At 44.8% G+C, this 25,163-nt stretch overlaps 1 protein-coding gene across 2 annotated transcripts in view; it reads left to right on the forward strand.

The window, feature by feature from the left end:
• Window positions 1-25,163, forward strand: part of SPAST (spastin) — a 66,941-nt gene that overhangs the window by 37,792 nt on the left and 3,986 nt on the right. For both annotated transcript variants that reach the window (XM_065400778.1, XM_065400779.1), the window contains exons 8-15: window positions 4,219-4,290; window positions 4,881-4,956; window positions 5,610-5,701; window positions 6,678-6,757; window positions 9,272-9,314; window positions 10,063-10,142; window positions 15,774-15,844; window positions 22,605-22,645. In XM_065400778.1, the coding sequence (XP_065256850.1) occupies window positions 4,219-4,290; window positions 4,881-4,956; window positions 5,610-5,701; window positions 6,678-6,757; window positions 9,272-9,314; window positions 10,063-10,142; window positions 15,774-15,844; window positions 22,605-22,645 (555 nt within the window). The remainder of the gene's footprint in view (window positions 1-4,218; window positions 4,291-4,880; window positions 4,957-5,609; window positions 5,702-6,677; window positions 6,758-9,271; window positions 9,315-10,062; window positions 10,143-15,773; window positions 15,845-22,604; window positions 22,646-25,163) is intronic.

Consider the following 25,163-nt stretch of genomic DNA (forward strand, 5'->3'; position numbering starts at 1 on the left):
CTGCCTCTATCCCACCTACGGCCAGAGGGGTGGAGAGGAAATACTTTGTTCCCTCTAAGGAGTATGACTACCTGTATACTCACCCTTAGCTGTGTTCACTGGTGGTGTCCTCAGTGAACGCAAGGGAATGGCATGGTCAACAGGCAGCAGCGCCCAAATCTAAAGACGCCAAGCGCTTCGATTTGTTTGGATGAAAAATTTACTCAGCGGGTGACCTTCAGCTCAGAGCCGCAAACCAACAGGCACTCTTGAGCCGTTATGATTATAACTCATGGAACTCCATGGGTAAATTTAAGGAGTTGATTCCACGAGAGTCCAGGGATGAGTTTGGGGCTTTAGTGGAAGAGGGCAAAAAGGTGGCTAGGACCGCCTTACAGGCCTCTCTTGATGTAGCGGACTCTGCGGCTAGGACCCTGGCGTCAGGCATAGCTATGCGACGCATCTCCTGGCTTCAGGTGTCTGGCTTACCGCCAGAACTGCAACAGACTCTGCAGGATCTACCATTTGATGGGCAGGGCCTGTTCTCGGATAAAACAGACTCTAGGTTACAGAGCCTAAAAGACTCCAGAACCATCATGTGCTCCCTGGGGATGCATGTCCTGGTTACCCAGCGCAAGCCCTTTAGACCATAGCCTCAAAGGTTCTACCCTCCCCCTCGTCCAAGGCAGGACTTTTACAGAAGACGTGGACGAGGTGGTAGAAAGAGATCCACCGGCCACCAACCCGGTCAGAATCAAGACCCTCCTAAACCCATCGTCAGGGCCTAGGCAAAATTTTTGAAGGTGCGCCCGAGGACGGCGTACTAGTCACCACCCAGGATCCTTTCCCTCCATTTTGAGATAGTCTCTCCCATTTCCACCATGCGTGGTCCCTTATAACTTCAGACCAATGGGTTCTTCGCACGGTGGAAAGGGGATATTCTCTCCAATTTTCTCTTTTCCCTCCCTCCCCGTCCCTCTTCAGGGATCCCTCTCACGAGCAACTCCTTATACAGGAGGTCTTTACGCTCCTGTCCATGGGAGCGATCGAGGAGGTTCCTTCGGAGCTAAGGGGCAGGGGGTTTTATTCCCACTATTTCCTAATCCCCAAGGCAAAAGGGGGACTTCGACCCATATTAGATCTGCGTGGACTCAACAAATTCATGGTAAAGTTGAAGTTCCGCATGGTCTCACTGGGGACCATTATCCCTTCCCTGGATCCTGGAGACTGGTACGCCACCCTCGACATGAAGGACGCATATTTTCACATAACGATTTACCCTCCGCACAGGCGCTTCCTTCACTTTGTGGTGAACCACGAACATTACCAATTTGCTGTCCTTCCCTTCGGGCTGTCCATGGCTCTGAGAGTGTTCACCAAATGTATGGCCGTCGTGGCAGCCTACCTTCGTCGACAGCGGATGCAGGTGTTTCCGTATCTAGACGACTGGCTCATTCGGGGCCACACCAGGGAAGAAGTGGAATCCCACGTCCGGCTCACCCTAGGCACGTTCCGCAAGCTGGGCATCCTACTCAACAGCGAAAAGTCAACTCTGGAACCAACCCAGAGAATAAAGTTTCAGGGCAGTCTTAGACTCCAGACTCGCCTGCGCTCTCCTGCCGGACACTCGTTTTCAGGCTATGGCAAACATCATCCACAGCCTCCAAAGCTTCCCAACTTCCACGATGAGGACGTGCCTCAGCCTTCTGGGGCACATGGCGTCGTGCACTTACGTAACCAGGCATGTCAGACTTCGGCTCTGCCCGCTTCAGGCCTGGGTATCAACAGTGTATCGTCCAGGTCGGGACAACCTGAACATGGTGGTCACGGTTCCGGAATCGGTCTTGACCTCCCTCAGCTGGTGGCTGAACCACACGTCGGTGTGTGAAGGGGTACCATTTCACTCCCCACAACCTTCCTTATACCTTGTCACAGACGCATCATCTCTGGGCTGGGGCGCCCACCTCGGGGAACACCAGACGCAGGGCTTTTGGACCGCATCCGAACTAACTCTGCACATCAATGTTTGAGAACTGATGGCAGTACGCCTAGCGTGTCAGGCATTTCGCGGTCTCCTACATGGCCGTTGTGTGGCAGTCCTCACAGACAATGCCACGGCCATGTTCTACATCAACAAGCAAGGGAGAGCCCAGTCGTCCCCCCTATGCCAGGAGGCCATTCGCCTGTGGGAGTTTTGCATAGTCCACTCGATACATCTGATGGCGTCGTTTCTCCCAGGAGTCCAGAACACTCTGGCAAACCACCTCAGAAGGTCATTCCAAGCTCACGAGTGGTCGATTAGTCCAGATATCATCCACTCCATCTTCCGGAGGTGGGGGTTTCCCCAGATCGACCTATTCGCCTCGCGCATCAATCGGAAGTGCCAAGTGTTCTGTTCTCTCCAAGGGCGCTCTTAGGGTTCCCTATCAGACACTTTCCTACTTCAGTGGAAAGACTAACTGTTCTACGCCTTCCCTCCATTCCCGCTGGTCCACAGGGTCCTGCTCAAGCTGCGCAGGGACAAGGCACGCATGATTCTGATCGCTCCAGCATGACCAGGGCAGCACTGATACACCACACTCCTAGAGTTGTCGATAGAGCCTCCGATCAAGCTCCCAACGTGGCCGGACCTGATCTCCCAGGACCACAGACGACTCTGTCACCCCGACCTGCAATCGCTCCACCTTACTGCGTGGATGCTGCATGGCTAACTTGAGCGGAGTTACTCTGCTCACAATCCGTGTAGCAGGTTCTGTTAGGCAGCAGGAAACCCTCCACACGGGCAACCTACTTAGCCAAATGGAAGCGCTTCTCCTGTTGGTGTGAGCAGCGCGCCACACCCCCCCTTGCAGACGTCGATACCACTTATACTAGACTATCTCCTATCCCTAAAGCAGCAGGGCCTGGCGATATCTGTCAGGTGCACCTGACAGATAATCTCGGCATTCCATCCAGGAGAACATGCTTCTTCAGTCTTCTCTAACTCAATGGTCGTTAGATTCCTAAAGGGCTTAGATCGCCTATACCCACAACTGTGTCAACCGGTTCCAGCGTGGGACCTTAACCTGGTCCTCTCCAGGCTCACGGAGCCCCCGTTTGAGCCAATGGCTACCTGCTCACTCCTTTACCTATCTTGGAAGACAGCTTTCCTTGTAGCCATCACTTCAGCGAGGCGTGTTTCTGAAATCAGAGCCCTCACATTGGAGCCTCCGTATATAGTCTTCCATAAAGACAAGGTGCAGCTTTGCCCCCACCCTGCCTTTCTCCCCAAGGTGAGCTTTTCATGTGAACCAGGATATCTTCCTCCCGGTCTTCCATCCTAAGCCGCACGCTACGCGGCAAGATCAATGTATGCGCACTCTGGATGTTCGCAGGGCCCTCGCATTCTATATCGAGCATACGAAGCCGTTTAGGAAGATGACTCAACTTTTCGTTGTAGTGGCTGACCGGATGAAAGGCCTACGGGTCTCCTCGCAACGTATATCCTCTTGGATCACGTCCTGTATTCGTGCTTGCTACGACTTGTCCGGTGTCCCGACGCCACGCCTCACCGCCCACTCCACGAGGGCTCAAGCCTCCTTGACCGCTTTCCTGGTACAGGTTTCAATCCATGAGATCTGTAGAGCGCCGGTTTGGTCATCCGTTCATACCTTTGCCGCTCACTATGCGTTAGTTCAGCAGTCTAGAGACGATGCCGCATTTGGCTCAGCGGTTCTGCACTCCGCGATGTCTCACTCCGATCCCACTACCTAGGTAAGGCTTGGGAGTCACCTAATTGGAATCAATATGAGCAAGCACTCGAAGAAAAAACGGTTACTCACCTTTGTAACTGTTGTTCTTTGAGATGTGTTGCTCGTATCCCTTCCAAACCCACCCTCCTTCCCCACTGTCAGAGTAGCCAGCAAGAAGGAACTGAGGGGGCACTGGGTCGGCTGGGGTATATATCCAGCGCCATGAAGGCGCCACTCCAGGGGGCTCCACAGCCGACCCACTGGGTGTTACTAGGGTAAAAATTCTCCGACGATCGTGCATGCGGCACGCGCACATCTAATTGGAATGGATATGAGCAACACATCTCGAAGAACAGTTACAAAGGTGAGTAACCGTTTTTTGTTACATCATATTCTATTTTTCTTCATACCATATACTTATTGTCTTGTTAAGTTTTATTCTAAATCCTAAAATGCATTGGAGCTCTTCAACTTGCCTACCATTAAGAAGGGATTTACTGTTTTTCAGGCCAAAGCAGTTGCTGCAGAATCGAATGCAACCTTCTTTAACATAAGTGCTGCAAGCCTAACTTCAAAATACGTAAGTAATAGTTGCTAATGGTTTTGGTTTCTTCATGCTAATACATTAGGATCTTGATTATCTGACAGACTTGTAGGGCTAATACATTGATATTTATGATGAGGGGGACATCCTGTGCCATGGGCGGGTGCTGCCTTAGTCCGTTAACCTTGTTAAGCCAAAACCCTCCACGTGTCTGCACACTAGATAATGCATTGTACTGAAAAGTGTATTTGATACTAACAAATACAAAACAGCAGTTTCAGAAATTGACGCTTCATTATTGAGCAAACTCCTGCACTCCCTTGGAAATATTTTTATTTAAGTATAAAGACTGATTTTTAAGAGCCCAACTTGCTTTGAATTTCATTGTGATTTAGGCACCTAACTCCTTACACTCCTTTAACATTTCCAGCCAGAATCATTAGTGAAGTTTTCATATTTTTCTGTGTGTGTGTGCGGGGGGGGGAAGGCAGGGTGCTTCACCACTTATTGCTGAATTAGTGGTTTGCTTATCCGTGGTATGGGAATGGGTCGTGCAAAGCTTGTGTTTGTGAACAGTCACTTATTGACTTTTTTTATTTGTTTTGAAAAATGCTTGCCCTGTTTAGGTAGGTGAGGGAGAGAAACTGGTGCGTGCTCTTTTTGCAGTAGCCAGAGAACTTCAGCCGTCTATAATTTTTATAGGTAAGACCTTAATGTTTGGCTAGTAAGATCTATATATATATTTTTTGCAAAATAAAATCTTTTTAAACTAAAGTGCTCTCTATTTGAGGCTCACTTGTCTCAGTAATAATGCAAGACATAACAAGATCAGGGGATCTCTCTGCATCAGTGATTACTTGCTCCTTAATTGGTTTTTCATTTGGGGAGCATGTTTCACTTGAGCATGTTCCACATTCTGCCCTAGTATCCAGTAATCTAGGAAAAGCTTAACTAACAAAAGAATTGTCCTATGATAACCTTGCATGCAAAGATTCTATTTTAGTGTGTTTTTATATATGACCTGCAGTACAGAGTTATGAAAATTTTTGCATTTATTTTCTCATCCTCTTTGGAAACTTGGGGTTTATTACCCACAGATGACAGAATGCATACAAAATTCCTGTCCTGTCAGATGTCAAATCGGTGATCCTTTACTAATGCCACTGGGCCTTGCTCTTTTAACACCTATACAAATATTTTTTAAACTTTGGCAAAGTTTGTCTGCCTCCTGAAGAGTAAAGATAAGACCTCTTTTATTGGAACCCCACACTAGCAAAATAATAGTTGAATTAAAACCTTGATATTTAGCAATCTCACTGGCTGAAACTTTAAAACTAAGACTCTTTGCTTTTTAGATGAAGTTGATAGCCTTTTATGCGAAAGAAGAGAAGGTGAACATGATGCTAGTAGGCGTCTAAAAACAGAATTTTTAATAGAATTTGATGGTGTAAGTATCAGTATTACAGTATTGTTGGTTGTTACTTAAATTAGTTAATACAATGATGAGTGCCAATGAAAGCTGCTAATGATACCCTAATGGGGTTAAGCTCCACCAATTAAAAATCCTCTCCTTTATTTCCTTGAACAGCAATAAAAATATTTCTTAGCAAACATCTTCTACCTTTTGCCCAGTAAAGAATTAGAGAGTTCAGTCTCTGAGCAGGGAGGATGGTGATCGAGACCTGGGGAGGAGCTGTGGGTGGACTGTAGTATTTCATGTTTCAGAGTAGCAGCCGTGTTAGTATTTGTTAGTCTCTAAGGTGCCACAAGTACTCCTGTTATTTTTGTAGTATTTCATGGTTGGGGAAGAGAAGATGGGTAAGTGGTGGGAGTAACCGCAGAGACGCTATGAGGGAAGGAATTCATTTCTTGGGCAGGAGGAAGGCTATTGCATAATTATCTACTTAAATTTTCTTGCATCTTCCTTTGAAATATTTGGCACTGGCCACTGTCAGTCAGGAGACTAGACTAGATTGATCTATAATAGAAGTCCCTGAGTTGTTTTAGACCTACATTTCAATTTTCCTCTCTATAGGTTTCAGTGTAGTTTCACTGCCCTGAGTGGCAGTAAAATTTGACTTTGTTTGAAACAGTAAAGATAGTCAGTTTACTTTTTAATTTTGAGCACTCACAATATCAAAATTCTCCAAGACCATAAGTTCTAATTGCTAGTCATGGCACTTATTTTGGACACCAGATGCTGCTATGGAAAATTGAGATGGAGTTTAAATATACCCTTTTTTTTTTTGTTTTTTTAAACCACAAAGTAGGCAGAAAATAATGTGGATAACATAAAGTCAACACCCACAAAAACATGAGCATTTAGTGTCAACATCCAGTCAGTGCACTTTGGTCTTTTTACAGTTTATTGCATTGTTTCTTAGTTTTCAATTTTGCGTTACTCTTGCTTTACAACATTATAGGTACAGTCTTCTGGAGAGGACAGAATACTTGTAATGGGGGCAACTAACAGGCCACAGGAGCTGGATGATGCTGTTCTCAGGTACCTAAATGATGCTCCTTTTAAGATGTATTCAGGCCAGTTGCACTTAAATTCAGGGCTATCCCTACCCATACGCAAAGTACGCAGCTGTGTAAGGCACCAGGAAATTTGGGGCACCACATTTCCTGGTGCCCTGCGCAGCTGCGTGCTACTCCAGCCACTGCTCCACCTCTTCCCCATGGCCCTGCCTCTGCTCCAGCCCCGCCCCGCCCCAATCCTTCCCCAAAGCCCCCCCCGCTCCGCCCCTGCCCTGAAGACAGCCCCTCCCTCCCCCGCAGGGGGGCTGCATAGGACACCAAAATGGCTAGGGATGGTCCTGCTTAAATTAGTTCCTATTATAAAATACAAGTTTCACAGTTAAGTATCTTGCACTCTTCAAATTGTATTGGACTGAAATTTGCTAGAGTTGTTGGGTGGTAAATATTAACAAAATACTCAATGTTTATTTTAAAGAAGAGCCTCAGCATTCCCTTTTGAGTTACTTGTGCCTTTAGTGCCATCAGCTTGGAATGGTCTTAAACAGGTACTCTCTCAGATCCTTTCATGTCACTCATCTGTTCCATTCTTTGGGTCTAAGGGTAAACTGAGGGGAAAGTCTCTCTTATAGACACTTCTACATGAAAGCAGCACTGAATTTCTCTTTTGAACATTGGAGGCATGGTAACTTCAAAAGCAATAGGACCTTGGAGGCCTTGTTTCAGATTCTTAAGAATCCTTTACAGTGGTTCTCAAACTTTTCTTTTCACGGACCACTTGAAAATTGCTGAGGGTCTCGGTAGACCACTTAATGATCTTTCCAAATGTTGTTTGTACCGTTAGCTAACTACTGTAAAGGGTTTTGGATAAAACACAAATACAAGTAAAAGCACAGAACTCCTATTTTAATATCAGTAGTCTTAACTTTCTAATGCGATGGATGTGCCCTCTCCCCCCCCCAAGGTGGGGCTGGGAAGGAAGGGGGTGTCTCTCCCGGGCCACAGAGCTGAGGCTGGGAAGGAGGGCCGTGTCTCGCCACAGCCCTGGAGCTGGGGAAAGTCGCCTCCTTCTCTGGCCGCTGCAGCCCTGCACATCCCAAATTCCTCCCACCCCCTCTTCTCACCCCACTGCCCCCTTCCACCTACCCCCTATTTCCCCCTCCCCCCAAGCCCACCACCTCACCTTACATGTGCCTCTTCTTCAGGGTCCAGGCACCTAATTAGTGGAGCTACGCCTGCACGGCTCCACTAATTAGGTGGGTGGCCCTTCATTCTCTTGTGTGCAGCTGCCCAGGCGCGCACCTTAGAGGGAACTATCCACGGACCACCTGGATGGAGCTCGCAGATCACTCGTGGTCTGTAAACCACAGTTTGAGAACCTCTGCTTTGTAACATGGCATCTCCCACTTACACCTCTTATGCTAGACTGAGGAATGCAGATTTGACTTCACTGGCTCCCTACAAATTACTCTGAACATGAATTACACTCCTCAACATTTTCAAAGACTCTAAAGATTCTGCAATAGTGGACAATATGAGAATATGTTAAAAAGGATGTTCTATTCATTCTGACACTGATGGTTGTAGGGATAGACGTTACCAGCTTGGGCTGGAGGGTCTGATCTGAAGTATCTGACTATGCAGAGTCATTGGAATCCTTGTAGGGAGTTGTTATCCATGAACATGTTAAGAGCTACAAGCAAGGCATTCTTTCCTCCCGTAAGAGTTTCATTAGGGCTAAGGTAGCATCAATGGCATGCTCATAATGTTTGTACCTTTAAACTCTGCAGGGCTACTACCTGGAGTTTCATTCAGACCTTATGTATCACCCACACTCAATTTGGCCCTCAGCCCACCTTCCTAAACAGTTGTACTTCTTGTTAGTCTCCCACAAGTGAGAATATGCATATACCATACTGAAGGAGAGATTTCTCACTGGTGGTAAAATACAGGGGGCAAAATTCAATCTGGATAGTGCAAACCGCACCTTCCTGTACCAGAATAAGCTTCTAGATAAATAGAGTACTAAATAATGTGGTGGGGTTCAGGCTATGTAAAGTTTCCATTATTTAGAAAATGAACATAATGCAAAAGCTACAAATCTCAAGTACAACTATCTGCATACTACAACATCGTGGAAGGTGTCTCAAAAACTCCCCTTATTCTCCAAGTGCCATCCTCATGGGAACAGCTGCCACAAGACCCAAGTAGGCCTTGCTTTAATGCATCTACCCTTGTGAGGAGATAAAAGAAACAATCATGGCACTAAAATAATATAACTATATCAAGTTAAATTATATACCTTCTTTTTGCTTCTTATCTAGCTACATCCTGCACTGCCTCAGTCAAGGGCAAGGATTTCAAATTTGCTATTCCCTATCTAAGTTTTCTTTAGTTAATTACCATAGGTAGCAAAAAAAATTAGTGTTGGTGGCATGGGCATAAAATGTGTACTTTTATCAAATGTCAGCTTTTACTAACTAGTTCTTCTGAAATATTAAAATGTTACTACTTTTTTTTTTTCTCCCCCCTCCCCCAGACGATTCACCAAACGGGTGTATGTATCTTTACCAAATGAAGAGGTAAGTGTGTGGCTTATGTGTGCATTTCTTTCTGAGAGTTCTTAAAAACCTGTTGTATAGGAAAAACAAGAAAATATATTGTAGAACCTTGTTAATGTGCCCTAATGATTGGTAGACTTATTGCAAATTACTGAATTTTGTGACTGATCACTGTCCGCTAATTCACTTTAGCCAGTATGGTAAGTTTATACCACTCAGGTGAATATTTAAGTTATTATATTCTGATGTACTTACTAGAATCAAATCTGCTAGTAGCCGCTCCCTCCTTCTGGGCAGCTTGCTGTTGTATAGGCAGTGTGCTGATTAAGCAGACAAGGACATGTTTTGATATGCCTAGAATACTGCAACGGCAGGTTTGTTTGGTTTGACATGAAATTATTTCATGCAAAGGATTAAAAAATTGTGTGGCCTAATTTTAGAAGTTCTTCAACACTAAAACAAAAAACTATTAGCACTGTTTGCTATCTTAGCAGCAGCAGAAGTGTCTCTGATCAAGACTGTAGTTTAGTTGACATGATTGTACAGTGCCTGGCTGGAACCAATGGGGCCCTCAATTTCATGATTACTAAATCTATATGACCCCTTAAAAGAAAGTATTGACATGTCCACCATAGTCAAAAGTACTGCAAATGTCATATATATATAGGCTTCTGAATTCACAAAAACATTCCATATATTTTTGTTTTATATCTTCTAATAAATAAGTTTTTTGTACATGAACTTACAACTGATAAATGCTTCTTTTCAGACAAGATTGATTTTACTAAAAAATCTTTTAAGCAAGCAAGGAAGTCCATTGACCCAAAAAGAGCTGGCACAACTAGCCAGGTAAGTACTTTGATAGTTCTGCTAACAATATTGCTGGTCCACAACAGTCATATCAACTGCTCTGTCAGTTACATTTAGAACTAATGCTAGTTATCAGGAATATTAAAATTGTAACCTTGCCTGTACTTAAAATCATAGAAATGTAGGGCTGGAAGGGACATCAAGAGATGATAATCTAGTCCAGTCCTCTGCTCTGAGGCAAGACCAAGTATAGCTAGACCTAGACCATCCTTGACATGTTTGTCTAACCTGTTATTAAAACCCTCCAATGATGAGGATTTCACAACTTCCCTTGGAAGCCTATTCCCATGCTTAGCTATCCTTATATTTAGAAAGATTTTCCTAATATCTAACGTAAATCTCCCTTGCCACATATTAAGCAGATTATTTCTTGTTCTACCTTTGAATGTGGAGAACAGTTGATCACCATCCTCTTTATAATAGCTCTAACATTTTTGCTGACTGTTCTGTTCCTCCCCTCAGTCTTTTCTCAAGACTGTACATGCCAGTTTTTTAACCTTGCCTCATAGGTCGGGTTTTCTAAACCTTTGATCATTTTTGTTGCATTCCTCTGGACACTCCCTCCAATTTATCCACTTTTCTTTCTTAAAATGTGGCATCACTGGACACAGTATTCCAGATGAGGCTTCACCAGTGCTGAGTAGAGCAGGACAGTTACCTCCCATGTATTATGTATTCGATGCTCCTGTTAATACACCTCAGAATGATATGAGCCTTTTCCACAACTTCATCACATTGTTGTCTTGTATTCAATTTGTTCCATTATAACCCTCAGATCCTTTTCAGCAGAACTATTACTTAGCCAGTCTTTTCCCATTTTGTAGTTGTGCATTTAATTTTCCTTCCTAAATGAAGTACTTTCCACTTGTCTCTACTGAATTTCATCTTGTTGATTTCAGATCAACTCTCCAATTTATCAGTCATTTTGAATTCTAATCCTGTCCTCCAAACTGCATGCAACCCCTTCCCTCTTGCTGTCATCTGCAAATTTTATAAGCATATTTTTCACTCATTATCCAAGTCATTGATGAAAATATTAAATAGTAAGGACCCAGAACAGACCCCCAGTGGGACCCCACCAACATTTACCAATAAAAATCTAATCCTTCCAAGCCTGCTTATAAACCCTAGTATCCTCTAGGTACTTAAAAATATAATTTGTTCCAGTATCTTTCTGGGTATTCAAGTTGGGCTGATTAGTCGATAGTTTCCCCGTATCCTCTTCGTTCCCCTTTTTGAAAATAAGTACTGCATTTGCCCTTCTCCACCCATCCTCCAGGAGTTCTCAGAGATAATAGCAGTTAGTTCCAAGACTGGTTCAACTAGTTCCTTAAGTAAGGTGAATTTCATCAGGTCTTGCTGACTTCAGTACATCTAACTTATCTGAATATTCTGTAACCTGTTCCTTCCTTATTTTGGCCTGTGTTTCTTCCCTTTTGGTAACATTAACTGATATTAAACAACTGGTCACAATTTACCTTTTTAGTGAAGACTGATGCAAAATTGGTGTTTAACACCTCAGCTTTCTTGAACCTTGTCCATTCTTAGCTCTCCTTCCCTGCCAAATAGAGGACCTACACTTTCCTTCATCTTTCTTTTGTTCATAATATATTTATAGAACCTCTTATGTCCCTTTCTAGGTGTAACGTATTGAGAATGAATTGCACACATTTTGGAAGTTATGAAAAAGACCATTCCCCCTCCCCCTCCCCCCCCCCGGTCAGTCTGTGTAAGAGAGTACTGTTCACACTGTTTTCTCACTACCTAGATCTGCTGTTGAAACATGCTGATCAGCACTGTGCCTGGGGCAGGGAGACAGGAAACGAAGGCAAGCTCCTTCCCACCCAACCTCTAGGCGAGCCCCATCTTTCCCAGCTGACTAAAGAGAGCACCTGCTCTACATTTTGTGTGCATTTCAGGTTGAAAACAAATCTCATTGGTTTTTGTTTTGCTTTTTCCTGACTTGTGCATTTTTGGGGTTGGCAATACTGAAATTTTAAGCATGGAATAGCAAGGATTCCATAAGTGTAGGGCCTTTCCAATATTTTTGCTGTTTGAAGATTTTAAATTTGCATTGAAAAATACCTCAAAGTTACTTGAGCTTTCCATTGTGAAAATTCTTATGGATCACGCAATACTACTACGTGCTCATCCTCTGGATGTTAGGTACCCCATTATGAATGCTATTTAGGAGGTAGAGAAGGGAGAGGGAAATAAGACATGTTCCTTAATGTAAGGGAAAAGACCCTCTCTCCTGTCACACTTCTGAGATACTAATGAATCTACTTGGTAGATCATGGAGGAGGAAAACTGAGTGAGGTGCAGGGCATCAAGAATTTAAATAGTGTAACTTCGTTTGAGTCTTTTATTTTTGTGTGTGTATGAGGGGTGCATGCACACGTTCAGCGGGGCTAGTATGCATCAGCCATTTTGTATCTGCAACATCACATAAATTTGCGGCACAATGAAGTCGCATTTATTGTCATCTTAATTCACACTTGCAGAAAACTCTTCAGCCATGTCAGATGCACGAATATCTAATTGAAGTAAAAAATGGGGTTGCAAGTTAAGTGCTGTGACTGTAGATTCTATGTGCAAACATCACTAAGCACAACTTTTGAAAAATTCTTTGTGCTACCCCTTCCCTACTATAGACTTTGTTCACTTGACTCACATGCCACATTTCCTTGGTTGGCAAGAGACTGGGATTTGTCCTACTCTTTATTCCTTAATAATTCTACTAAACCCTCTTTCTCCCACAAACAGAAATGTAATTGGGTGCAGGGCCTCCAGAAAATTGGATGAACTAGCTCCTTTAATGGGCCATTTGTGTGCCTCTTGACAATTTCTAATGGCTGCTTTTGAAAGGTGGGGGCGGGGGTACAGCATTTTTTTTACTGCTCCTTTTCAGTATATAATATTGGGGTTTTTTGTTTGTTTTTTTTCTGCTTGTTTTTCACATTGGAAATACCAGTTCTGGTTTCCCTCTCTTTGATTGATGACTTCAGCAAATCTTTTGAAGCACCTGAATGGTTAAATTGGAGAATGAGGCTAAAGCCTGAAGTACAGCTCTTCCAGCCCTGAGTGGAGATTGAAGGGGATGTTGACTTCAACCTTCTTAGGAGGGGGAAAAAACCTTATGTTGTGCCATCTTTATATTTCTTAAATGAGCAGTAAAGGACATGATTTCTCTTGCTTTGCAGTTCACTTCTAAAGTATTTAGACATGTGATACATAATAGGAATAGATGGCTCAGCACTACAGTGGCTCAGTTGTTCCTCTCCAGCAGAATTTGGAGTGGTGATTGGGTAATTGCTTATCCTCTCCAAAGGCCTTCATGTGCAGGGTCACAGAGGTATCCATATTCTCCCTCCTTCTCTCCAGCATCTATGTAAGACCACTGGGAGAGATTGAGTTGCCATGGCCTCAGCTGCCAACAGTATTCCGATTACACTCCTCTGTATATCTCCTTTTCAATTGATGCACCCTCTGCCATTACTAAAATGTCAGAACACTGACAAGAAATCTGCTTTTGAATGAAGAGCAATCGGCTCAAGCTGAACTCAGGCAAGACCAGAATGATGCTGGTCAAAAAGGGAAAAAGCTTTTGAAGAGTTATCCTAAACATTGTCTCCATCGTGCTTTGAAGGCATATGACCCCCATTCATCACAGTGGTGCAAAGCCTCAAGTTTGTTTGCCTGACTAAGCTTGGATGACTCGGTGGCATTGCTATCTTTTTTTTTTTTTTTTTTTTCATCTCCAGCTTATTAGGGAAAATGTTTCTTCCTCCCAGAAAAGGACCAGCCCACAGTAATCCATGCATTTGTCACCTCCAGGCTGGATTATGGTAACTCATTATGAAGCTGACTGTGAAGACAATCCACAGGCTCCAGCTGGTCCAGAATAGGACTACCCACCTTCTTTGTGGCTTAGGCTGCTGTGAGCATATGAAGCCTCAGCTGAAGTCCCTCCACTGTTTCGTAGTTAGCTTGTGATACCAGTTTAAAGCTTTGGTCCTCATTTTCAAAGCAGTTAATGGATCAGTGTCGAGCTATATTATAGACCAAATTTCAATCCATAAACGACAGTGACAGCTGCACTTCTCTGGCACAATTCAGATTACAAAGCCTGCAAGTGCTTGGGATAAAGCATTATTGGTGTAAAGGATCCAGCTGTGGAACAAACTTCCAGAGGAGATCAGGCGACCCCAGAATATGATTGGTTTTAGAAAATGCTGCAAAACCTTCCTCTCAGAAAAAGCCTCATCACCCTAAGAATGAAGCATTCAATGCTGACACCTCTTTCTACACGACACCCCTACCAACTAAAAAAGGAAATTAATAAAATAACAAAAGCAAAAACCCTCCCCAAAAGGAAGAATGTCAGACATGCCATGAAGCCTACTAGAAGGCATTCAGACACTACCATAATGGGCAGCAGTATAAAACAACAAGATAGGCAGATAGTATTTGGCAACTTTGTTTGAAAATATGATTTTTCCATAATATACACACTTTCACTCATTATTTGGCTGCAGTATAAACAAAAGTTTGTAAGTTTTAAGGGAAAACTTCTTGCAATGTGTGAAGTGTACCAACAACATGCCACAAAATAGGAACTGCATTTTTTCTAAAAAAGCTAAGATTCCTTTCGATTCCTTCCTTCCTTTCCAGTCCTCATCATGGTTTTTCAAGTTTAGTCTTGGTGAGATTCCTGCAGCAGTCCCCAAAGTACAGTAGAACCTCATTTATGAACACCTCAGGAATGGAGCTTGTTCATAACTCTGAAATGTTTGTAACTCTGAACAAAATGTTATGGTGGCTGTTTCAAAAGTTTTACAACTGAGCATTGACTTAATACAGCTTTGAAACTTTACTATGCAGAAGAAAAATGCTGCTTTTAACAATCTTAATTTAAATGAAACAAGCACAGAAACTGTTTAGTTGCCTTGTCAAATCTTTTTAAACTTCCCCTTAATTTTTTTAGTAATTTACATTTAACACACTACTGTATTTGCATGTCTTGTTTTTTGTTTTTTGTGTGTGTCTGCTGCTGCCTGATTGTGTACTTCCAGTTCCAAAAGAGGGGTGTGGTTGACCAGTCAGTTTGTAACTCTGGTGTTCGTAACTCCTGAGGTTCTACTGTAGACTGAATCACCAAAGAAACTGGTCATGGGCTGGAAGCACAGCATAAAGTATTTATCATTAGTATTTAGTCATTGTGATATGAAGAAGTCACAACAGCTGTATCTGGACAGTTCTTAGCAAGTATTTGAGAGTAGAAAGTGCTGACAATCTAGTGGGTTGTTTAAAGAAAAACTATTGCATTTATAAGTGTGTGTTAAAATGGCATTCAGCAATAGATCCCAGTTGCTAGACTTTGATTGCCAAAATGCTACTTACATTTAATACTGATATTGAACTTTAATGGATAGTGTTTTTTCAGTTGAGAAATGTTTGAAGTAACATATTTATATAATTTACTAATTATGCTGTGCAGTTTGTCATTTAATCTTAGAGAAGTACTATTTCTCTCTTTGCTAATATGCATGTATAAAGATGCAGATCATTGACAGTTTTTCTATCCCTCCCCTCTCCCCCTTTACGAAGAATGACAGATGGATACTCAGGAAGTGACTTAACTGCATTAGCAAAGGATGCAGCACTGGGCCCTATTCGAGGTAAGTGATGTGACTTTTTCTGTAGTACCTTTTTTTTTTTTTTTTTTTTTTAAACCTCTTCAGGAAATTTAAGATACTGTTGTTCTATCTTACAAATCATTTGTCCATCTCTCTCTCAAATCTCCAAAATTAATCAGAATAGATCCATGACCTCCTGAGTCTTGTGTTGCTGTGCATGGCAAGGTGGAGACTGTCTAGCATTGCTTTTTGGTGCGTTTCAAAATGTCATGAAAAGGAACCATTTGATATTAACAGGTGACAGAAACATTTCAATTTGTTATGCCTCCACTCATGGAATGATGTGCTTCCCAAGTTAGTGTCAGTTCCATCTTAACTAGACCATATCCCTTACAGCTGTCTGTATTAGAGAACATTCTTCGCCTGCTTCATAAATTGGATGTGAAAAAAGCTGTTCAGATCATATTGGTTGGTGGTTGTCTTCAGGAAGAAATGCCATGGGGGAATTTGTCTTGATTTCAGGGATTATCTGAATGTATGAAAAACTGGCTTTCAGCTGTTAGGACCATTTGAGGTTGAATGATGGAATTACATGAGCCCAATCAAGTAGGGTTGTGGCTGCCTCAGTGTCCTGCCTTTGACATTCCTCTTTGGAAATTTTTAGTTAAAACAACACTTTTATTTAGCACTGCTCACTCACTCTCAATGTGGGAGCCAAATTGGAGGCTTGTGTCAGAAAGGCAGTCCTTCAGTCACTGTTCAACTACTCAGGGTATGTCTACACTATGAGAGTAGTTCGATTTTACTTAAATCGAATATGTGGAATCGATATTGCAAAGTCGAACGTGTGTGTCCACACTAAGGACAGTAATTCGACTTTGTGAGTCCACACTAACGGGGCAAGCGTTGACATTGGAAGCGGTGCACTGTGGGCAGCTATCCCACAGTTCCCGCAGTCCCCGCTGCCCATTGGAATTCTGGGTCGAGCCCCCAATGCCTTCTGGGGAAAAAAATGTGTCGAGGGTGGTTTTGGGTAACTGTCGTCATCCAACAGTCACTCCCGCCCTCCCTCCCTGAAAGCGCCGGCGGGAAATCAGTTCGCGCACTTTGCTGGTCAGTGACAGCGCGGACGCCACAGCACTGCGAGCATGGAGCCCGCTGCGACCATCGCTGCAGTTGTGGCCGTTGTCAACGCCTCGCAGCTTATCATCCACCTTTCCCAGAGGCAGATGCAGATAAATCAGGCGAGGAGGCTACGGCACCGCGGTGAGGGCCTGAAGTCTGAGAGTAGCACAGACCTGTCAGAAAGCACGGGACCCAGCGCCGAGGACATCACAGTGGCAATGGGTCATGTGGATGTTGTGGAATGGCGATTCTGGGCCCGGGAAACAAGCACGGACTGGTGGGACCGCGTAGTGCTGCAGGTCTGGGATGAATCCCAGTGGCTGCGAAACTTTCGCATGCGGAAGGGGACTTTCATGGAACTTTGAGTTGCTGTCCCCTGCCCTGAAGCGCAATGACACCCGGATGCGAGCAGCCCTGACTGTCCAGAAGCGAGTGGCCATAGCCCTCTGGAAGCTTGCAACGCCAGACAGCTACCGGTCAGTCGCGAACCACTTTGGCATGGGCAAATCTACCGTGGGGGTTGTTGTGATGCAAGTGGCCAACGCAATCGTTGAGGTACTGCTCTCAAAGGTAGTGACCCTGGGAAATGCGCAGGCCATCATAGATGGCTTCGCCGCGATGGGATTCCCAAACTGCGGTGGGGCTATAGATGGAACTCACATCCCTATCCTGGGACCGGACCACCAGGCCAGCCAGTACATCAACCGAAAGGGCTACTTTTCAATGGTGCTGCAAGCACTGGTGGACCATAGGGGACGTTTTACAAACATCAACGTCGGATGGCCGGGCAAGGTTCATGACGCTCGTGTTTTCAGGAACTCAGGTCTGTTTAGACGGCTGCAGGAAGGTATTTACTTCCCGGACCACAAAATAACTCTTGGGGATGTGGAGATGCCTACAGTCATCCTCGGGGACCCAGCCTACCCGCTAATGCCCTGGCTCATGAAGCCCTATACTGGCGCCCTGGACACTGAAAAAGAACTCTTCAACTACCGGCTGAGCAAGTGCAGAATGGTGGTGGAGTGTGCTTTTGGCCATCTCAAGGGGAGATGGAGAAGCTTACTGACTCGCTGTGATCTCAGCGAAACCAATATCCCCATTGTTATTGCAGCTTGCTGTGTGCTCCACAATCTCTGTGAGAGCAAGGGGGAGACCTTTATGGCGGGGTGGGAGGTTGAGGCAAGTAGCCTGGCTTCTGATTACGCCCAGCCAGACAGCCGGGCGATTAGAAGAGCCCAGCGGGACGCGCTGTGCATCCGGGAGGCTTTGAAAGCTAGGTTCCTGAGTGAGCAGGGTAACCAGTGACTTTTCAGTTTGTGTACAGAGAAATTGAACCTGCCCCCGTTTCTTTACCCACTAAATGTTCAGTATCCTCTCCAGTTACATACCCTGTTCCCCCCCCTTCCAACACACGTTTAAAAATAAAATCACTTGAATTTTGTTAATGAACACCGTTTTCTTTATTACTGTTTTCGTGGGAAAGTGTTGAACCTGGGACGCAGACTGTGGTGGGGAGCGGGTGTAGTGTAGTGATGCAAATGACGCTTCCAAACTCCAGGAATGACAGGCTCCGCGGTGGTGGACTGGTGGTTTCAACGGAGCCTGCCACCCCTCCTGTTCGGGACTCTGTGTGTGGGGGGGCTATGTGACTTTGTGGCAGGGGGAGGACGGTTACAGATCTCCTGCTGCGTGGCTCTGTGATCCAGGATAAGGACCGCCGCATAAGATCTGTAACTGCCGTCCCCCACCACAAAGTCACAGAGCACCCCCCACCCCCCACAGAACACTAAAACCACCTCCCAGACTGACCAGGGTAACTAGTGACTGCAATGTGTGTGTGCCCTGCTGCTGAACCTGCCCCCGCCTCTGTACCCTGGTAAAGGTGACTGTCCTGTCCAATTACCAACCCCCTTCCCCCCCCCCCCCCTTCAGACAGACTCTCCTCTAAAGAACATGATGGAAACAGTAATTAACAGAAATGTATTTTTTTATTATAAACTACACATGAAACTGGGGGGTGAAACTGGGACGGGGGCTTGGGTGAGGCGGGAAGGAAAGGACTTGTCAAATTTTGGGGAATGAGAGCCTTCTAGTAGTAGAGCAGTCTGCAGGGGTGGAGTGAGAGTTTTCACGGACTCTGCCGCCCCTCCTTCTTTGGACTTTGGGTGAGGGGGGTATGGGACTTGGTGGCGGGGGAGGGCGGTTAGAGAGAGACTGCAGCGGGGCTCTGTCCTCCTGCCTCCGGTCCTGCAGAACATCCACAAGGCGCCGGAGCGTGTCCGTTTGCTCCCTCATTAGTCCAAGCAGCGTTTGAGTCGCCTGCTGGTCTTCCTGCCGCCACCTCTCGTCCCAAATGCACCGTTCACACATGGAACGGGAGAAGTTCTCCCTCCACTGGGTCTGCTGTGCTGCCTGGGCTCGGGAGCAGCCCATAAGTTCCGAGAACATGTCCTCCCATGTCCTCTTCTTCCTACGCCTAATCTGCGCTAGCCTCTGGGAGTGTGATGCCAGGCTGGGTTGGGAGACAGTCGCAGCTGTGGGAATGGGAAAAAGGGAGTGCATTCCTCAGAAAGATAAATTTAGTTGTGAACAAAGAACATAGTCTTTCTCTGTAAAGAAGACCATGCACAGCACCTATCACATGCGCACTCAGGACAAGGTCGAATTTTTGGCCTTCACATTCAGTGCCTGGGGTCTTGCAGTGCAGATCAGAGAAGCGGGGCAGGACACCGGAATTTGTGTAGCAGGCCGACATGGTAAGCCGTAGACTTGTGGCTGCTTAAATAGTTGCACTGGCCTCCTTTCACATTGAAAGCAATACCAGTCCCTGCTGCCAGCAATCCGGCAAGACTGAGCTCTGCCCCTGTCCCACCCCCTCGCGGCTGTCCCAGGGAAAGATCCCTGTATGCTGCTCCTCTCCCGCCTCCACCGCGTGGCTGTAAACCGCCGGTTACAGTTCTGTAAAGGAACGGGCAAGCAGTCCCAATACTAACATTCCCCTACCTAATTCAAAGCAGGTCACCATGAGCGACATCACCCTGATGAGGATCTCAGACACGGAAAAACAAAGAATGCTTCGGGAAAGCATGCAAAGACCAGGGCCGTATGCCGCCATCCTCTGCAGGGCAACGATCCCGGAGTACTTGCTTGTCTCCTGGCGCGGAAATGTCTGCTATTACGGAGGACCCAATAAGGCCGCTCTCCCCAGGAACCTGATGCAAAGGCTTTCCAATTACCTCCAGGAGAGCTTCGTGGAGATGTCCATTGAGGATTTCAGCTCTATCCCCGGACATATAGACCGCATTTTACTGTAGCTGCACTGGCAGGGACTAAACAGTAGAGCGGCTTGGGCAGAACAATCATGCAAAACCGGACATTGTTAGATTTTTTTTCAATAGTTGCACTGCCCAGGACTGAAACGTTAAGCGCCTAGGGCACACTAATCATGAGAAACTCATTGTTGTTATTGTTAATATTCCTGTTCTGTTAAAAATAAATGTTCAGATGTTTAAAACACTTACTGGATGATCCTTCCCCTGATTCTGTGTCCGGGTTAACGGCTGGGGACGGTTGGTAGGGGATCTCTGTAAGGGTGATGAAGAGATCCTGGCTGTCGGGGAAATGAGCGTTGTAAGCGCTGTCGACTGCCTCGTCCTCCTCATCTCCTTCCTCATCTTCCCCGTCCGCTAACATGTCCGAGGAACCGGCCGTTGACAATATCCCATCCTCAGAGTCCACGGTCAGTGGTGGGGTAGTGGTGGCGGCCGCACCTAGGATGGAATGCAGTGCCTCGTAGAAACGGGATGTCTGTGGCTGGGATCCGGAGCGTCCGTTTGCCACTTTGGTCTTCTGGTAGCCTTGTCTCAGCTCCTTGATTTTCACGCGGCACTGCGTTGCATCCCGGCTGTATCCTCTCTCTGCCATGGCTTTAGAGATCTTCTCGTAGATCTTTGCATTCCGTCTTTTGGAGCGCAGCTCGGAAAGCACGGACTCATCGCCCCACACAGCGATGAGATCCAAGACTTCCCGATCAGTCCATGCTGGGGCCCTCTTTCTATTCTGAGATTGCATGGCCATCTCTGCTGGAGAGCTCTGCATCGTTGCCAGTGCTGCTGAGCTCGCCACGATGTCCAAACAGGAAATGAGATTCAAACTGGCCAGACAGGAAAAGGAATTCAAATTTTCCCGGGGCTTTTCCTGTGTGGCTGGTCAGAGCATACGAGCTCGGACTGCTGTCCAGAGCGTCAGAGTGGTGCACTGTGGGATAGCTCCCGGAGCTATTAGCGTCGATTTCCATCCACACCTAGCCTAATTCGACATGGCCATGTCGAATTTAGCGCTACTCCCCTCGTTGGGGAGGAGTACAGAAGTCGAATTTAAGAGACCTCTATGTCGAACTAAATAGCTTCGTGGTGTGGACGGGTGCAGCGTTAATTCGATGTAACGGCGCTAAATTCGACATAAATGCCTAGTGTAGACCAGGCCTCAGTCCTTCTAGGTATTGCTACTGTTCGCTAATCTTCTACATGGGGGATCAGCAGAGACAATTTTATGAAGAAGAGATTACTACTTAACAGTAACTGAAGTTTCCAAATATATTGCCTCTGTGTGCCTCTGCCACACTCTCCCACCCTCCTCTCCACTTTGGAGTCTTTCAGGCAGGCAAAGAAAACTGAGGGCAACTGAAGGATATAGTCGTTCTGTAACCTGACTTGACATGAGTCGAGGTGCCACAGGTCCCCCAATAGTAAGCTGTTTTGAAGTGATTCATGGATTTGAGGCACAGTGCACAAATTCTAGAGTGTGAATCTGTAAATATTCTGAACTCCAGTTGCTGGCAAGTAACTTTCCTTTCTCGCCGCTTTGCCTTCAGTAGCTACTTTTAATGGGCTGTCATGAGTCAGTGTGATTGGACTTCGGGAATCACAGGTAGCAACTACACTGAATGAAAATGGGGGAACAGTATTGTATTAAAAGTGGCTGTCTCATAAGAACCATCATAAGTTATATTCCTCCAGTAAGTTGGAAACATTATGTGCTTACACTTGCAACTGATTGGTGCACCAAAATGTCTGTACCTTTTGTCTGCAATCTAAACTCTTCATATTTAGAATGTACTTCTCTGAGAAGAGCCCATAAAAACTGCAGTATGGGGTTTGAAGTCTTTTCCCCTCTCCTTCTCCTTTCTGGCTTCCATCTAAAATGTGAAGTGGGGAAAAAAAATGTTCCTTTTAAATGCCAGCCCTACAAACTACAACTCTTCTCATACCCTACTGGTAGTAAAACTTCTGCAGGGCAAATGAATGCCCTCAGTTATACTCTACTGTGCAATCTGTTGTCAATGGGGTCATTATTTGAAGACCCCTGTAAAATGAGTTTGCACAAGTTTAAAAGCAATGATTCAACTGACTTGAACTTAAAAAATAATTCTGATGCACAAAGCGAAATGGAATCGTTTCACACTCTCAGCTGTTTGCTGTGCAAGGCTAAGAGGAGTGAAAATCAATACACATTGTAGTCACTTAAAGCAAGCAGATCTCACTCGGAATATACAAGGAGCAGGCATGTTGAGTTGCAAGGTACCATTTTTAATCACTTTTCAGATTAGAATTGAACATAAAATGTTTTGATGGCTTTTCTTGTGAAACTCATTACTCTTTTTTTTTTTTTTAAACAGAACTAAAACCAGAACAGGTAAAGAATATGTCTGCCAGTGAGGTAAGCTGCTATAACATGACTTTTCCTTTCTGGGTGGAGCATGTACAGATGTGTGGGTGTTTGTGGGTTGTTTTTTTTTAAGAAACAACGAGGAGTCCGGTGGCACCTTAAAGACTAACAGATTTATTTGGGCATAAGATTTCTAGTCTTTAACATGCCACTGGACTCCTTGTTGTTTTTGTGGATACAGACTAACACGGCTACCCCTCTGATAGATGTTTCTAAATTATTGTAAAAATATTGTTGCCTAACTTTTTAACATTTTTCCTTGCTTGAGTTAAGTGAAAAGATCTCTTTAAAAATATTGGTAACATGGAATGTGAGGCTTCCCCCAACACACACTGAAAGGCTACAATGACTCTGGTGACTTTATGTATGCAGTATTGGTCCCAGCATACTAGAGAGACAAGGTTTAACTGGACCAACTTCTGTTGATGAGAGAGACCAGCATTTAAGCTTACACAAAGCTATTTCTTCAGATCTGGGAAACTAACTTTATCAGTTATTCCTAACAAAATTGTATTTGCCAATACAAAATGCTGAATAGCAATGATTTTTTTTTTTTAGAAGCTATTTTGAAATATCAATATGAATGTGTTTTTGGCATGTGTGGTAAAAAATTCATAAGATCTATGTTGAGAATAAGTGTATCTAAGAACAGTAGTTGAGGTAGTGTCAAATTCTGTGCTAACTTACACCCCAGAACTTCAGTAGGACTGGATGGGATGTACACAAGTGTGGGCATGATTTGGCCCATATTAGCGGTAAGGGTGGGAAGACTAAGACCACTCCATGTAGCTTGTGCCTCTGGAGAATGCAGGTGAGATTTGACTTGGGTCAAACTTCAGAGCCTCTACAGTGCCCAGCAGCAGATGGTGATTATTGAAACTTACTTGGGGTTTAAATCTTAAATTATTCAAAGTAGCTGAAGAGAGTCCTGTCATTTTATTTTATAAACAGGTTAGTTTTCCCAACAAAAGATATAAACTGTTGTCTGAACTGTAAGCTCTTTAGGGCAGGGACTCTCTCTTTGTTCTGTTTGTACAGTGCCTAGCACAATGGGGTCCTGGTCCACAACTACAGTAATACAAATAATAAAACCTGTTGATTTAGTGGGGGTTCATAGCACATAGATACAGAATTACTGGTGCACCTGATTAGTGTGTTTAACATGAGTAAGTGTGCATATATGGATCATTTGATATGATATTCACAAAATTAGTGCATCTCAGTATTCTTAAGTTACATAGCATTTCCATGCCCATCACAGGGAGGTACTACCAAACCAGCAGCTTAAGTGATATGTCATAGCCTAGTAACTATGTTGCTGTTTAGAAAAACATTCATACTGAATCTCAAAGTGCATGCAAAAAAAGCTGAACAAATCAAAGCCCCCAGTCTACAACTTCATCCTGAAAAAGTGGAGTAAAGGCAGAGTGACAAAGGGGACGACTTTGAACACAAACCCCCAAGTGGCAGAGTGATTAGATGAGCTTGCATATTCCTCAGCCTTTCTGCCCCAGTATGTGCATGCCCCATACATATTGCAGGAGAGGAGCAGGGAGAAGCTTCATTTCCTGGCTGCTTATTTCTTCAGAGGTGCAGCCTGTGACCAGTCACAGAGACTCCCCTTGAGACTGTCACTCAATGAGCTGGGATACCACTGAGAACAACCCTCCACTCCTGTCTTGCTGAGTTAGACACTCCAATCAGCTCCAGCACAGACCCGGAGGTTGGGCCATGCGTCTCTGCAGTTCACTGAAACTGAGATTCACTCAGCCAAGGGATTCTCAGTTAACAGGGACTTTCCCAGACTCCAGTGTTCAGCATTTCTGGGAGCCTGAACTCCAAATAAATCCATTTTACGCTGCATAAAGCTTATGCAGTATACATTCATAAATTGTCCACCCTCTATAACACTGATAGAGAGATGCACAACTGTCTGCTCCCCCAGGTATTAATCACTTACTCTGGGTTTATTAATAAACAAAAGTGATTTTATTAGGTATAAAAAGTAGGATTTCAGTGGTTTCAAGTAATAACAGACAGAACAAAGTAAGTCACCAAGCAAAATAAAACAAGCACACAAGTCTAAACTTCTTTCGCAGACTAGACGCCTTCCTAGTCTGAGCCCAATCCTTTCCCTGGTACAGTCCTCGTTAGTTCTGGCAGACATCTCGGGTGGTAAGCCCGGGTTTTCTCATGATTGGCAGCCCCTTTTGTCCTGCTCCACCCCCTTTTATAGCTTTGTCACAAGGCGGGAATCTCTTGTCTGTACTCTTCCCCTCCCCTGCCTCATCAATGGAAAAGTACAAGGATTAAGATGGATTCCAGTATCATGTGATATGGTCACATGTCACTGTAAGATCCCTAGTCTCCATTCTTCCTGGGTTGGCCCACACATACACAGGAAGGCTTGCAGGTAAATAAACCATTTACAACCAATTGTCCTAGTCAATGGGAGCCATCAAGATTCTAAACCACCATTAATGGCCCACAGTTTGCATAATTACAATAG

Source organism: Emys orbicularis, chromosome 3 (assembly GCF_028017835.1).
Source record: "Emys orbicularis isolate rEmyOrb1 chromosome 3, rEmyOrb1.hap1, whole genome shotgun sequence".
Taxonomy (NCBI): Eukaryota; Metazoa; Chordata; order Testudines; family Emydidae; genus Emys; species Emys orbicularis.